General features: G+C 34.2%; 1 protein-coding gene across 1 annotated transcript in view; it reads left to right on the forward strand.

The window, feature by feature from the left end:
* Positions 1-7,936: 7,936 nt before the first annotated feature.
* Positions 7,937-15,944, forward strand: part of wnt6b (wingless-type MMTV integration site family, member 6b) — a 63,918-nt gene continuing 55,910 nt past the window's right edge. Inside the window, exon 1 of the mRNA XM_087267536.1 lies at positions 7,937-8,465. Within this exon, the coding sequence (XP_087123662.1) occupies positions 8,386-8,465 (80 nt within the window). The 5' untranslated portion in view covers positions 7,937-8,385. The remainder of the gene's footprint in view (positions 8,466-15,944) is intronic.

Here is a 15,944-nt window from a genome sequence, read left to right on the forward strand (position 1 = left end):
TTGGACGCAATTTTTAACTATGCTTCAAAAATATTGTGTGCAATGGGATTTCTAATCGCGCTGGATGCTAACGTAACAGGGAGTTGTCCCACTCCCTGTTTGACATCAGAATGTTAAACAATAGAGGGGGGTGGAAAGGAGGACGATCATACTGGAATTAAAGAGATAGTTCACTCAAAACTGCACATTTACTCGCCATTTATTCACTCTCAAGTGGTTCCAGAAATTTATGAGTTTCTTTTTATTTCAGTCGAACACAAAAGAAGTTATTTTGAATATAGACACTGGTAACTATTGATATCTATAGTAAAAAAAAAAAAAAAAGTAATACAATGGAAGTTGAGGGCTACACCCTGAAATAGCTTCAAACTTTTATGAGTTTCTTACTTTTTTAACACAAAATAAGCTATTTTAAAGAATGCTGGAAATTGGTTGCAATTTATACTAATATTAGGTAAAGAACAACAATCCTGGAAGTCAATTCATTCTTTAAATGATGCGTTTAATATAAGAATCAAACTTTAAATTGGTTTGACTACTGTGTACTTACAAATAAAAGCAACGGAAATAAACGTACAATATGTAAAATTGCTACGTATTCTCACCAGATCAGTCTGGATATTGATAAGTTTAGTGACAACTTCGGTGGTATGTGTAGGTTAAGTAAGGGATGCATCAATAGTGTAAATGTAATTACATAAATTAATAACAGAAGTAATTATATTGAAATATTTTTTTTATATGTACACTGGCAAAAGTCTTGTTGTCAATCCCAGCTGTAAGAGCAACAAATAATAACTTGACTTCTAGTTGATCATTTGGAAAAGTGACAGGAGGTAGATTTTTCAGATGAGTCATCTGTTGATCTGCATCCTAATCATGACAAATACTACAGAATACCTATGGGAACCCGCATGGACCCATGATTCTCATGGAAATCAGTCAAGTTTGGTGAAGGAAAAATTATGGTTTGGGGTTACATTCAGTATGGGCGCATATGGGAGATCTGTAGAGTGGATGGCAACATCAACAGCCTGAGGTATCAAGACTTTTGTGCTGCCCATTACATTACAAACCACAGGAGAGGGCAAATTCTTCAGCAGGATAGCCCTCCTTCTCATACTTTGGCCTCCACACCAAAGCTCCTGAAAGCAAAGAAGGTCAATGTGCTCCAGGATTGGCTAGCCCAGTCACCAGCTTAGAACATTATTGAGCATATCTGGGGTAAAATGAAGGAGGAGGCATTGAAGATGAATCCAAAGAATCTTAACAAATTCTGGGAGTTCTGCAAGACACTTTCTATGCCATTCTTACATGACTTTATTAATGTTACTTGTCATTTCAGAGAATTCTGAAATTCATTTTTGCTGCACCATGACTTTATATTTTACACTGTACATTATTTCTGTTAAGTAACAAGACTTAACAGACCTTACTGTCCAAATTAAATTAGCAAAAATCAAGGCATGATCATAGTTTATTTTGGTAAAATAAGCATAATTTAGAGGCCCTTGCCTTTCTTATAAGCTACTTCAGAGATACCAAATGAACAACTACTTCACTTGTTCCAACCCTTTTTGACTTTCTTTCATCCATTAAACACAAAAGAAAATATTTTGATCAAAGCTGAAAACCTATAAACATTGACTATTCATGGTATTACCATAGTACTTGATATACATTTAGACCTAAAACTCTAAAGTAAATGAAAGCTAAAGTAAATGATGACAGAATTTTGATTTTTGGGTGAGCTATCACTATGATCATTGTTATTTAAGCACCTGACCGATTATAAAATTAGCGCTGAATAAACGAGAGACACTTTTACAATGGTGTTTATAAAGTGTACGAGTGTGGATGGGGATTTTTGCACGGTGTATGTCAGCTGAAGATATTCTTCTGGTCTTCAGAGGGCTGTTCCCAGGAACACTCAGCCAAGACCCCAGGCTCAACACCCTGCTGTACTTTGAAATGGGATCTTTATTGTCCATAAAGTTTAAGCCAAGTATGAAGAATCGCTCCTCCCAAACAAAACACACACACACACACGTATGAAGAGAGGAAGGGAGAAAGAGAGCACAGGCTGTTTTGTCAAAGCCATGTTTCCAATTATACAGCAGATTTATATTTATATATAGATGGGATTTTGATAAAGTAGTTTTCATAACTTTTTAAAAATATAAAGTAGGCTGTTCATCTTCTGTGGCTATAGGAATAACGTGAATATACCTGTCTTGATGCAATTAGATGCTATTTATTGAAGCAATTTTTGCTAACAGAGCTGGTCAGATTTGTTACTGTTTTTAAAAGAAATCTCCTCTGTTCAGCAAGACTGCATTTATTTCATTTAAACAAAAATGCAATCAATATAGTGAAATATTATTTCAATTTTTAAAAAAGTACTCTGTGTAATTATATTTTAAAAATTTATTCCTGTGAATCAAAGCTGAATTTTTGGCATCATTACAACATTCTGCAGTGTCATGTGATCCTTCAGAAATGGTTCTAATCACCACAATCAGTTATTGCTGGTCCTCAGATATTAATAATTTGCACTTTTTATTATGAATCTTGAATAATAAACTTATATTTGTGGAAATGTATGATACAGTTTACTTTTCAGGTTTCTTTGATGAATGGCAAGTTTAAAAAAAAAAAAAAAAAAAACATCATTTATTCAAAACAGATTTTTTTTCACATATGCAACTTTGATGTAGCGCAACTACTTTCAACATTAAAAGGAGAATTTTCCCAAAAAATTAAATGTTTGCCATCATTTACTCATCCTCCGCAAAATATTCTAATAGAATGTTGGAAAAATTGCCATTGACATCTATATTCTTTATTTGCTGTTGTTGTTCCTAAATTGCATGGCATTGTTTTCCAACATTATACACAATCTTGTTTTGTGTTCTACTGAAGAAAGACTTTTATAAAAGTTTATAACCACTTTTGTCTGAGTAAGTGGTGAGAAAATCTACATTTTTGGATGACATATCCCTTTAATTATAAAATACTTTTTAGTACACTGTGAAACCCAAAAAGTTAAGGTAACTCAAACCATGTGAGGAAACCGATTGCAACAAACCATTTGAGTTAAAAAAAATAAATAAATGATCCATACAAGTACTGTGAACTTACTCCATTTAAGTTGTAGTTATGAGGTATTTAATTAACTCATTACCTTCAACACTGAGCCATCTGTTTGTGACCTCAAGCTGAAGCAAATTTGGGTTCTGCAGCAAGGCAATGATCCAAAGCACACCAGCAAGTCCACTACTGAAAGGCTGAAAAAAATAAATAAATAAAATAAATAAATAAAGAAGACTGGAGTGACCTAGTCAAAATCCTGACCTGAATCCAATTGAGATGCTGTGACATGAGGCTATAAAAGGTGGTTCAAACCCAAAAAACTATATGAAGACGACTTTGGAGTGGCCTAGTCAAAATCCTGACCTGAATCCAATTGAGATGCTGTGACATGAGGCTATAAAAGGTGGTTCAAACCCAAAAAACTATATGAAGACGACTTTGAAGTGGCCTAGTCAAAATCCTGACCTGAATTCAATTGAGATGCTGTGACATGAAGCTATAAAAGGTGGTTCATACTCGAAAAACTAAATGAAGAAGACTTTGGAGAGGCCTAGTCAAAATCCTGAATTGATTCCAATTGAGATGCTGCGACATGAACCTTTAAAAGGTGGTTCATACTCGGAAAAACTAAATGAAGAAGACTTTAGAGTGGCCTAGTCAAAATCCTGACCTGAATCTAATTAGGATGCAGTGACAGGAACCTATAAAAAGTGGTTCATACTCAAAGAACCCTCTAATGTGGCTAAATTTCAATTCTGCAAAAAATGAGTCGACCAAAATTTCTCTATAGAGCTATAACAGTTTCATCACAAATTATCGAAAACACTTAATTACATTTGTTGCTGCTAAGGATGGCCCAACCAGTTACTGGGTTTAGGGGGCAAACACTTTTTCACACAGGGTAATTTAGTTTTGGATTTTGTTTTTGCTTAATAATAAAAACCTTCATTTGAAAACTGAATAATGTGTATACTTGTGTTATCTTTGACTAATATTTACATTTATTTAATCATCTAAAATATTAAAGTGTAGCAAACATGCAAAAATTAAAAAAAAAAAAAGTCAGTAAGGGGGCAAACACTTTTTCACACCACTGTATGTAACACGGAGGACTGGAGTAATGATGCTGAAAATTCAGCTTTGAATCATACAGGTTTTTAACTTTTAACCACAGACCCTTATGCTTGCTTTAATTGATTATAGTGACAAATGCGCCAACTTTCATTAAATGTACTTGCCTTTAAATACAAAAGCATTGCCGTTTTTCTGCAATTAAATTATTACATAATGACCCTCTGGTTTATCTTCCCTCTTTTATGTAATGAAAAATGTAACTGCAACACACCTGCAGCTCAGACAAAACTCTTCCATATATGTTGCTTTGAAGCTGGAGGGAAAACAAAGAGGCCTGACCCTGAGATAACAGATAAACAGCCTATCACGTCTCCATTCAACTATCTCAAAAGCAGAGATATGAAAGCAGAAACAGAGCTCCCATCTTTGATTGTACCTGTATGTGATGCAGTACATCACTGTATCTGAATCCAATAGCAAAAGCGAGACTTCAAAAGAGCAGGGAGGTCTTGGATTTCAGTTTTTGGGACCCCCTGGCCATCGGATAGATGAGGTAGGGCTTGTACGACGAATGAAGACAACATCACAATGAAGAACTGTCCTGAGAGCCACAAATTACATTGGGAGGACAGTTAATGAGGGTGATAATGCACATCTTTGCAGATGAACGATGAGGGGACGGCGATTACAGGCCAAATGTGTGAGATTTATGGTTACATTTTTTTAACGCACTACAGGCTAAATACGACAGTTTTTAAGGATTTGATATGCTCGTAAATTATTATTTAAACAATGGGGGCCTGGGATGCAAAAGCATGCTGAATGGAATTTAAGAATTGTCTTTACAAAAGTTCGGTACATATTTTTTTTTCTAAAAATAATTATGTTTATTGGATTTTCACATAAATACAGACATAACAATACATCTTCAAAAGATATGCAAAGAAAAAATATGAATAGAAAACGGGAGAGAAAAAAAGAAGTAAAAAAAAAAACAAAGAAGCAAACATAAAAAAGCTCATGTTATATATAAAGCAGGGCTACCTCAAATAAAACAGATCAGAAAAAAGCTAAAACATTTGCTTATTTTCCAGATAATAATACAGTTACAATATTTCTTTTAACAATGACTAGGTTCCAAATAATCCAAGTAAGGAGTCCAAACTTTGAAAAATTCTTCAGTTTTTTTGTGCATGGGTAAGATGTTCCAGGGAAATTAACTCAAAAATTATCCTTTAAGTAATGGAGATTTATCACTAATCCAATTACATACATACATATACAGTTGAAGTCAGAATTATTAGCCCCCCTAAATTATTAGACCGCTTGTTTATTTTATCGCCAATTTCTGTTTAATGGAGAGAAGATTTTTTTTCAACACATTTCTAAACATAATAATTTTAATAACTCATTTCTAGTAACTGATTGATTTTATCTTTACTATGTTGACTGTAAATAATTTTTTGCTAGATATTTTTCAAGACACTTCTATACAGCATAAAGTGACATTTAAAGGCTTAACTGGGTTAATTAAGTTAACTAGGCAGGTTTGGGGAATTAGGCAAGTTATTGTAAAACAGTGGTTTGTTCTGTAGATTATTGAGAAAAAATATAGCCTAAAGGGGTAATAATTTTGTCCCTAAAATGGTTCATAAAAAATTAAAAACTGCTTTTATTGTAGCCGAAATAAAACAAATAATACTTTCTCCTGAAGAAAAAATATTATCAGACATACTGTAAAAATTTCCTTGCTCTGTTAAACATAATTTGGAAAATATATAAAAAAGAATATATATATATATATATATATATATATATATATATATATATATATATATATATATATATATATATATATATATATATATATATATATATATTTATATATATATGTATATATATATATATATATATATATATATTTTTTTTTTTTTGGTGACAAAAGTTAATATACTATACAATTTCTTATTAGCTGATGAAAAAAATGTGTCCATTAGGTATACCCCAAATCGGGGAAACTGGGTCAAAATCCAGTTGCATATTAAAGATATTTTCCATTTACCCTATCACCAAAGACCAATACCTTTGCAGTCTGTCATATGACCACATAAAATGTGTTAAAAAGGCCTACATAAGTTTTACATTTTACACAAATTAAAAGGGTTAAATAGATGTCTGTGGTTATCTGCAATATGAAGTCTGTGTATTATTTTATATTGTATTTCTCTTGTATGTTTACAAACATACATTTTCTCAGCATTAGACCAAATATTATCCCATGTTTCCTCATCAATATCAGTAACTAACTCTTCCCCCCATTTGGTTTTAATACTCTGTATATCAGAAGATGGGATTGAACATACAAACCCATAAAATCGACCCACAGACATCTTTCCTGATGATAAACATAATAACCGATTAATGGAAGACATCTATTAATTTATAACAACTGTTGTGCTGTCAGCGATGCATTGTCCCAATTAAAGAAAACGAAAAAAAAAAAATAACAATTTTGACTAATTGGTATTTCTGAACTAATTTCTTCATAAAAGAAATTAATAAATCAGTACATTTTTTGATAAAAGATGCAATACAGCAAGGCACTTGGAGTGAGCTGGGAAAGTTACTAGATACCTGCACACAAGTGTGTGAGTCCAGTAATGTAATACTGGAATAAAGTGTGTCACCATTGCTCACACTGTCTGGACTGAAGCAACATGTTGGCAAAGTTCTCATCTGTGACATTTATTCATTTATTTATTTACAGTAAATGAACTATGCATCTTTTTTTTTTTTTTTTTTTTTTACGGATTTAAAATATTAATGGGTCTTTAGTTCAACAGAGAATATATAAATAATAAATAAAAGAAAAAGAAAAAAAATAATAATAACTTAAAATAATCAACATGTATTTACTGGAATTTAAGTAAAATAAACACTTTTCAGGTCTTAATGTTACAATGTAATTTTTGCAGTAGGATAAGTTGGCGGCCCATTCCATTGTGGCGACCCCTGGTTAATAAAAGGACTAAGCTGAAAAGAAAACAAATGGTTCTCTTTAATAATATAATATAATATAATATAATATAATATAATATAATATAATATAATATAATATAATATAATATAATATAATATAATATAATATAATAGATAATTTAGTTACAGTATTTTTCTATAAGTTAGAAAAAATATATTAATCTATTTGTTTAATCTATTTTATATGTATCGTATATGTATATTTTTATTAATTAAATTATTATTAATGTTATAATGTAATTTTTCAAGTTTGGTTCTCTTTAATAATATAATATAATATAATATAATATAATATAATATAATATAATATAATATAATATAATAGTTACAGTATTTTGTTCTATAAATTAGCAATAAATATGTTTAATATATTTGTTTAATATAATTAATTAATACATTTTATTAATTTATGTTTAAGCATAGCTATTATTAAATATTCTTCTATTGTTTAAATATCTGAATTAATCACCATGCTTTAAAAAAGCGGTCCTTTAAAAAACATCACAGCACATTCATAATGCGTTGTGCATTACCTGACCTAATCCTTCAGAAACTGTAGGTCAGAACCGTTTTTTTTTCCTGCATGACAAGGTTTCTGACTCAAGCCCCGGGCGACGTCACTGCATGTGAGATGAGTTCTGAGTCTCTTCCAGCACCAAAAAGAAAAAAAAAAGAAAAAAAAAGTCTCCATCTGAGAGCAGGAAAAAGCTTGACGAGACGATCACGAAATGCCTTCGTCTACCTGTGTAGATCGGGATGAGCTCAGGAGCGCTCGCAACAGGGCGCGCGCGCACAGGTTCAGCACATGGCACTCAGATCAACACTCCTGCGCCTCACGAGAACATCTAAACAGCTTACATTCCGCGCGGAAACACTTTTTAAAACTTCTGGCATTTTAGTAGTTCAGGAGGTTTGACTGCATTCCACCAATCTCGAGATCTAAGTACGCTTTTGACTGGATATATTTTTTTCCTCACTTGAGCTGGATGAAGGTGTCCCAGGAGCAAGAAAGAAGATGCTGACCACTTTACAAGCGGATTTTGCGTTCTCTCTGTGTGGAAGTGTATTGGTATCATTCAAGGGTGCTGAATCGCCTTAGAAATTGTCAAACTTCCGAGCCTCTTTCATCACTGAACTGGCATCAGACCTACATTATTGTTCTTCGAGGGGCATCAGACCATGACGATTCCACTTTCCAGAACGCAGCTTGCCCTCTTCTTCATCCTCCTTTGTCCGGTCAACATAATCGGGCTCTGGTGGTAAGTAATGTGTCTCAGGCGCGTGCTCTATCGCCTCCAGATTTTTTAGCAAGCTTAAGAGTGAAAGCTCGATCTGTTTGATTATGTGGAAACTTCGAGGTGAACGCGAAAAAATAAAAAAAAACGCCAACACTCGTTCGCATAATAAATGCTTATCGGGTTTAAAAATTATGTTGTTATCAGGAAAATCTTACTGTATTTATGAAATGTTTCTCTGGAGGTTAAAACGATGTCTATGTTGCATGTAGGTTCAGATCAGTGTGCTTGTTTCTGAAGTTTTCAATGCAGAATAAGATACACTCATAAAATAGGAATTTATCATTGGTATCAATTGATCTATCTATAACCTTTAAAATCAACAGAACATTCCCATTATATAAAAAGTTTCAGCATGATAAAAAATTGTTCTTTATATATATAACTTATATATATATATATATATATATATATATATATATATATATATATAACTTTATATATATAACTTCTGTTCTTAATATATATATAACTAATATATATATTATTATTATTATTTTTTTTACTGTCTTGAAAGAGCCCAAAAGTCTGATGGCATCACTGCAAAATCTTCCTTACAGTACATGTATTTGTATATGTGTAATGGGCAAAGGTTATTTATGGAAAATATTGTTTCATGTGCAAGTGGTGCTGTTTTCGTGATTACAAGCATAACATTTATGTATAATATTACTTAGGATTTAAATTGATTTAAAACATGTTAAAAAGGAAAGTTATGAAGCCAAAGATGACAGTTTTGTAAAGCCTTTGTTAATAAAATTGAATTGAAATGGAGCATGAACAGCGCATCACTCTAAATATGCTAGTAAATGTTAAATGTGCTCAGAGAACTTGACATAAAAGTTGTTGATCATAGTTTTAATTATTAAGGGTTTCTAAGGGTTAATCTGTACTCAGAGGCAGACACATTGGGGGTCAGAGCTGGAATTTTAGGTGGACCTCCGGGCTGTGAGTGTCATCATAAACTACTCCTTCTCTTAACACTCTGAAATGCACAGGTTTGACAAGTGGGAGATTGTTTGATAAACAGAGACGAACCAAAGTGGCTCATCACCTGTTATTTAGCTTCTCAACCCTTCAAATTTCCAGCTTACACAAGGTCAGCTGCACCTAACGCTCTCCTCACACACACACATGCACGCACATACACCTGGAGGTCTGAAAAAGTTTGCAGAGACAATGATGCTTTCTTTGGGATACGACGCATGCCATCACAAAGCTCTGGTGTGGTGCTGGGCTGTGCAGAGAGTCTCTGACAGACAGCGTGCCATTCACATGCTGAGAGGAGATGAAACGGAGGCAGATAAACTGGCTCTCAGGCCTCTGATTGTGCTCTGATCTGCGAGACTGAGAGCTGAGTGCTTGAGGAAATGATGGGAAGCCTCACCTCCTTTGGAGTCTTCGGGGTCATGTGCTGGCAGCCCGCCAGGAGTCTGTCGGACAGGTGTGCCTGTGCACGCGCCATACCCTCTCACTTTTATGTCTGAGAGTCCGCTCTCAGTCAACATTTTTGCATTGAGATACTCATGTGTGACCTTTTAAACACTCTGTGCATTCACATTACTTATGCTTACGTAGCGGCTCTCAAAAACATTTTACTTTGAGGCCTTCTATTGTGCAGCATTTTTCAAAGGCCCCTCATATGAATGTTCTATATACAGTTGAAGTCGGACTTATAACGGAAAAAAAATTGAAAGGGGGCTAATAATTTTGACTTCATATATATATATATATATATATATATATATATATATATATATATATATATATATATATATATATATATATATATATATATATATATATATATATACTTGACCAACCCAGACCATATTGTTTCAGGCTGCTAAAAATGTCTAATATATATATATATATATATATATATATATATATATATATATATATATATATATATATATATGTCTAATAATGACCAAACGCCATGTAACGAACTATTTTGCAACAATTTAAATATTAAAATAATTAGAACACAAATAATGATAACAACATATGCGCAGTAACAATTAGATATATTGTTAATTCATAATTGGATATATTAATTTTATCATAAAAATCTAACATTTAGTTTATACTTGTATATTTCTGCATAAAACAAATCTAGACTAAAACACAAAAATAAATTTAAATTGGTTTGGACAAAATGAACATTTTATATAACATGTGCATTAGTAATACCTTTCATTCAGAAATCTCCCACTTGTAATATGTAAGCATATTTCCTATACAAAACTTGTCAGAAAACTGATTAAAAAAAAAAAAAACGTGGAAAACTGGGCGATTTGGCCTAATATTAAAATCTCGATTAATTGAACATTTTAACTCTTACAATTATGATAAATGAACAATTATTTTATATATTTATTTTGTTTTTTTTGTCCTCATAGTTCACTGACAAGTTTTGTACAGTAAATAAACTCACATATTACAAGTAAGAGATTTCTGAATGAAGGGTGCATTACTTGATTTTAAAATAATTGAAGAAAACACACACTATCTACCATCTATGTCTATTTATTGAACATAAATGTTAAATAACTGAAACGAAAACACTCATTGCCTAAAACGCGATCTCCGCGCTGTCCAACCTCATCACCGCTACCAAGGTGACCAATCACAACGCTTCATTGTTACTTGTAGTTACATTTTTTGGAGAGGTGCACGGGTATGCGAAGGCTGCACTGGACCATACGTGTGCGCTTGGCAGATGTATAATATCAGAATAATATAATAACTATAAAGCATAATATAATAAATATAAAGCCTAATATAATAAGTATAAATCAGCCTTAACAGAGCGGGGTCATGTGACTCCACACACTGTTTGGGAAAGTAATTGAAAAAATTTACCTGAAAAAATTAGATCGATCATAGGATCTGAATATCAATTTTGCTTACTTTTCAATTAATCGCCCAGCCCTAATGTGTATTTTAGAATTTTTGATAAGTTAAAATATTGGAATCTAACTTAAATTAAACAGTTTTCATAGCTGATGAAAGGATAATTCACCTTATAATCACAATTATGCTTTAATCACTTTTGTTTTGTGTCATTTCAAACATTTATTGGTTCACTGGAACAAAAAAAAAACAAGAATGTTTTTGTCCATGGAGTGAAAATCAATTAGGTTCAGTACAAAAACACGAACATCAGTTTTACTATTCAGACGAAAAGCATTTTTCAGAATGTCGTCTTGTGTGTTCCACAGAACCCGAAAAGTCAAGTTTGGAATGACATGATGATGATTAAATGATGACAAAAGTGTCGTTCTTATCCAAGCACGGGTCTCCAATTGGACCTAATCAATGTACGCGAGTGTGTCCCAGACAGCACAGTCTCCTCTCTCTGATGTTCAGCCTGGGTCAAGCGAATCTCATTTGGAGAATGGACAGATATCCAATCAAGCGGTCTTGAGAGATGGATCAGATAACGATTAGATGACAGCTGCTTGGCCCGTTTGGCCGCACTTACAGTGTTTCACCTCCAAACATGCGTCTGCTGCCGCTCTCTTGCTCCTCTGCTCTGGCCTGTCCCATCTGCATGTGACAGACAGCGTCGTAGTGATGGAGCTGGTTCCACTTGCATGATTTAGTGGCGCGCTCCAAGAAGAGATTGTGCCATGGCTCTGCGCCACGCGCCACAGAAATGAACCCAAGCCACTCTGCGCTGTTCCAGCCCTGTCGTGACTGACTTCATATCCAGCATACTTGGGGGATTAAGTAGGGATGAATTTCGCTCTTTCACAAAGTTAAAAAAAAGAACAGACTTATCTGTAACCGTGCAATTCATAATGTAACCTGAGGTCTCAGCAGACGCATTGGACGACAGGCCTATGAAAAGATAAATGCGCATGTATACGTTCGCACTGATTATTTGGATAACTTCTCTTAATCACAGTTCCTTCCTCCACCCCTCATCTGTATTATCTCTCTCATACATCACATTGTGGCTTTTTTTTGGGGATATTCCTGATTGCACAAGATGGGTACATCCTTTTCCATGTTATGATTAGGCCCCATCTACGGCTTATCACATCCAGGGGTCTCACCAGATAAAGGCCAAGCAGGAAAGAGTGACTTTGAATGAAGCCGTGAGGATGGCGGTCGATCTAGAGCGTGTGGTCTAGAGCTGACATCAGATCAGCGTTTCCTTTTAAAATCAAAAAGTGAATCATTGGATGAGAAGTGGCAGAAGTGAGCTGCCATCATTGTGTCCAGATTGACTCTTTCTGCAGGCATGTTATTTTGCCTATTGTTATAGCTGGTTTTCATTAGAGCCAGGGAAGGGATGGTTCATCAGACGCAGATGAATATCTTTATATCACCCAAGCCATAATGGGACCACATATGCATCCCAGGGCCGCTTATGTGATACTCAAGCTTTCCGTTAAATCCAGCGCTTCGCCTCGCCCCTTCTGACAGAGAAACAGGACTGGGAAAGAGAGAATCGCTCCAACACTGTCTGCTCTTTTACGAGTCTACACCTCCTGCTGTAAAATGTGGCTCCATTATTTGAGCAGTGATCCTGGCTCTGAGAAGCTCACCAGTTTATAGATAATCAGAGACAGAATGGACGAACTTAGTATCTATATTCTGGCATACTCATGTAGTGTAGGGTTGTGTAGCCTGTTGTGTGTGTGAACTCATAGTTTCAACTAACTTTATTTTAGTATTGAGAAGTATTTTCAACTGAAATGGAATACTGAATAGAGGATGGGGTTTTATTTCATTGTCCGAGCCATCAAGCTGACATCATGAGAGTAGGAATGCCATTACAGAGCAGAAGCTAATTTTTAGATTCTGTATAGATTGAGATTTGTCTGGGGATTTGTTTGAATAGATTAATAAGTATAGTCATGTGTACAAAAGATTCTGATTTTGTGATGACTTTAAGCATTGTGGAAATCTAAAAACTCGGGTTGTCATTTTATTACGTCCTAACTGCCTGTCAGTCTATGTATATACATACCCCTGCTCAACTTGTGCTACATTTCCCAAAACCATCGTTAGCTAACTAAGGTCACATGTTCCGTTGTTACAGACATAGTTTGTTGATTTGGTGTTTCCCAAATTCGTCTTTCCAATATACATTTGCAAACTAAGTCGCAAACTTGTTCATTTGTAACTACACCTCTAGAGCTGTAGTTAAAAGCAGAGTTCCTGTTGTGTTCTATTCCCCGTTATCCCCCCTTTGACCTATTCATTTGCAACATTCAAACATTTAAACTTGAAATGATTGAAAAAAACAAACATTAAAGCCATCTCTCTCAGGTAGGGCTGGGTCGATAGACGATGCCAGCACATCATGTGACCACACACACACATACTCACACACACACACAAACTCTTTCATGCACTGCAGCATGTGAGCTCCAGCAGTAAGCCCAGAGTGCAGTGCTAGTCGGACAGTTTATCAAGGATGCTCCACTGGATCTTTTCTCACTATAGTTGTTAAAAGGGATTTTTAATTAATCTTGTCTCTATCTAATGACTCTTCGGTCTTTAGATCAGGTAGCGTTATATCAGGTAACGTGTCACAGCGTCAGAACACTGCTTCAGTCTTTCTCTTTCATGCTTGTATACTTAGTAATTTTAACGAAAATCTCAGATATACTGTTGGTTGGTTCCTGTTGGTTGTGCACCTTTTTTTTACTAACATTTTGTTGACGCCATTATAACAACACCGATCACTATATATACGCCTATTTATGCCAGTGTCCTGGGGAAAAAGTGATTGTCAAGTGGTCATTTGTGTGTAACTTATCTTTATTTATTTATGAATTGGTTATGAGCATGCGGGTCAGGTAGTTGAAACAGAAGGCTACAAATAATTTATTTGTTATCAATTAATTAATTATTCATAAATAATTAATTCACAGACGACGATGCCATTTTCCATCGCCATGTTTCACGTTAGACATGGTACAATGCTAAATTGGTCATCATCGCTCAACCCTACTCTTAGGTGTATTTGCTTTTAATGTATTTTTACAGTTCAGTTTTAGCCATCTTGATATTGACAATTGCGTTCCCTTCGTAGTGCACTTTGAAAACATTTATGCCATTTTGAACACAGCCGTGGCTCATGATGAAAGATGAAAAATTTACACTATGTAACGTCTTCAAAAGCTTTTGAAAACAAATGTATATAAATGAATAGCATATGTTAATGTTTTTAATTTGTAGTAGGTTATTGATTAAGAAATGTATCTGTACTGTATATGACATGGGCCTGTTGGTTAGAACATTTCTGCAGTGGTTTGAATGTCAAATTGTATATTACTTAATAATAATAATAATAATAATAATAATAATAATAATAATAATAATAATAATAATAACAACAATTGATCAAAAATTAGCTTTAGTTCCAAAATACCATTTTTGCAGTGATGCCAAATAAGTACCATTTTAGATTCCCTAAAGAATCAAAAAATCTACTTTATTTTCTTATTGTGAAGAATGTGAATAACCAGTATAAAGAACCTTTTGTATCTATGAATGTTAGGTTATTTTGTTACCATCAATGGTCATTTTTTTTTACCAATCATAAGTTGTTTACACTCGTTACTGTAATGCCTTGTGTTTTGTAAGGAAAATGTACATAGACAGTTATTCTCACAGAATAAACTGAATGACCTGATGGACTGAAGGGCTTCATTCTGTCAAAACAACTGCCTAGATGTACATTATTCCACTCATCATATGACAACTTGCCACAATCACAGTAACAATAAACAATCAGAGACAAAACATTGTTCTGAGCTGTCATGAATGATGGGTTAGAATCAAGTATTTCAGAGAGCTGTAAAATTGCTCACCGGTGAATGAGGTAGAAACAAATCTGAAAGCAATGTGTTCAACCTTACAAAAATGACACCTCATCTTGGTGCTTTGCAGACTGTGCTCTGATTGTGAATGATCTTGTGTTTTGAGGAGGCGTGATTTTGGAGAGAGCTCTGAAGGGGATGTGGGATTTTATGCTTTCAAAGCTAGCTTGCTCTTTCTAACCTCTTCAAAATTCCCCACCCTATACTCAGCCATTGTTTGCATTAAGACTTTTCATATAAACACTTTTCATAGATCGTAAAGATTTAATGAAAGATAATAAATAAATTATTTTAGAAATAAATATGACATTGTTATACATAAATTATGGCATCTGTATAACTGTTACCATGACTGGGGTGGAGTGACAGGAGACAACAGGAGGTAAGATCCACTATGCAGTTTATTCAAAAGTCAGGCAAGCAATGGTCATCAGGTGCAAACAGGTATATAAAGGCAGTCCTGAATCGTACACGTATAAACAGGCAAATGGTCAAAAGGCAGGCGGCTAAACAGGATAACTGGGATACGAGGCTAGGGTCTAAACACAGAAAAACAGGACAGGGAAACGCGTTGTAATGTACACAGGGAAACAAG

Source organism: Danio rerio, chromosome 9, assembly GCF_052040795.2.
Source record: "Danio rerio strain M-AB ecotype USA chromosome 9, GRCz13ab, whole genome shotgun sequence".
NCBI lineage: Eukaryota > Metazoa > Chordata > Actinopteri > Cypriniformes > Danionidae > Danio > Danio rerio.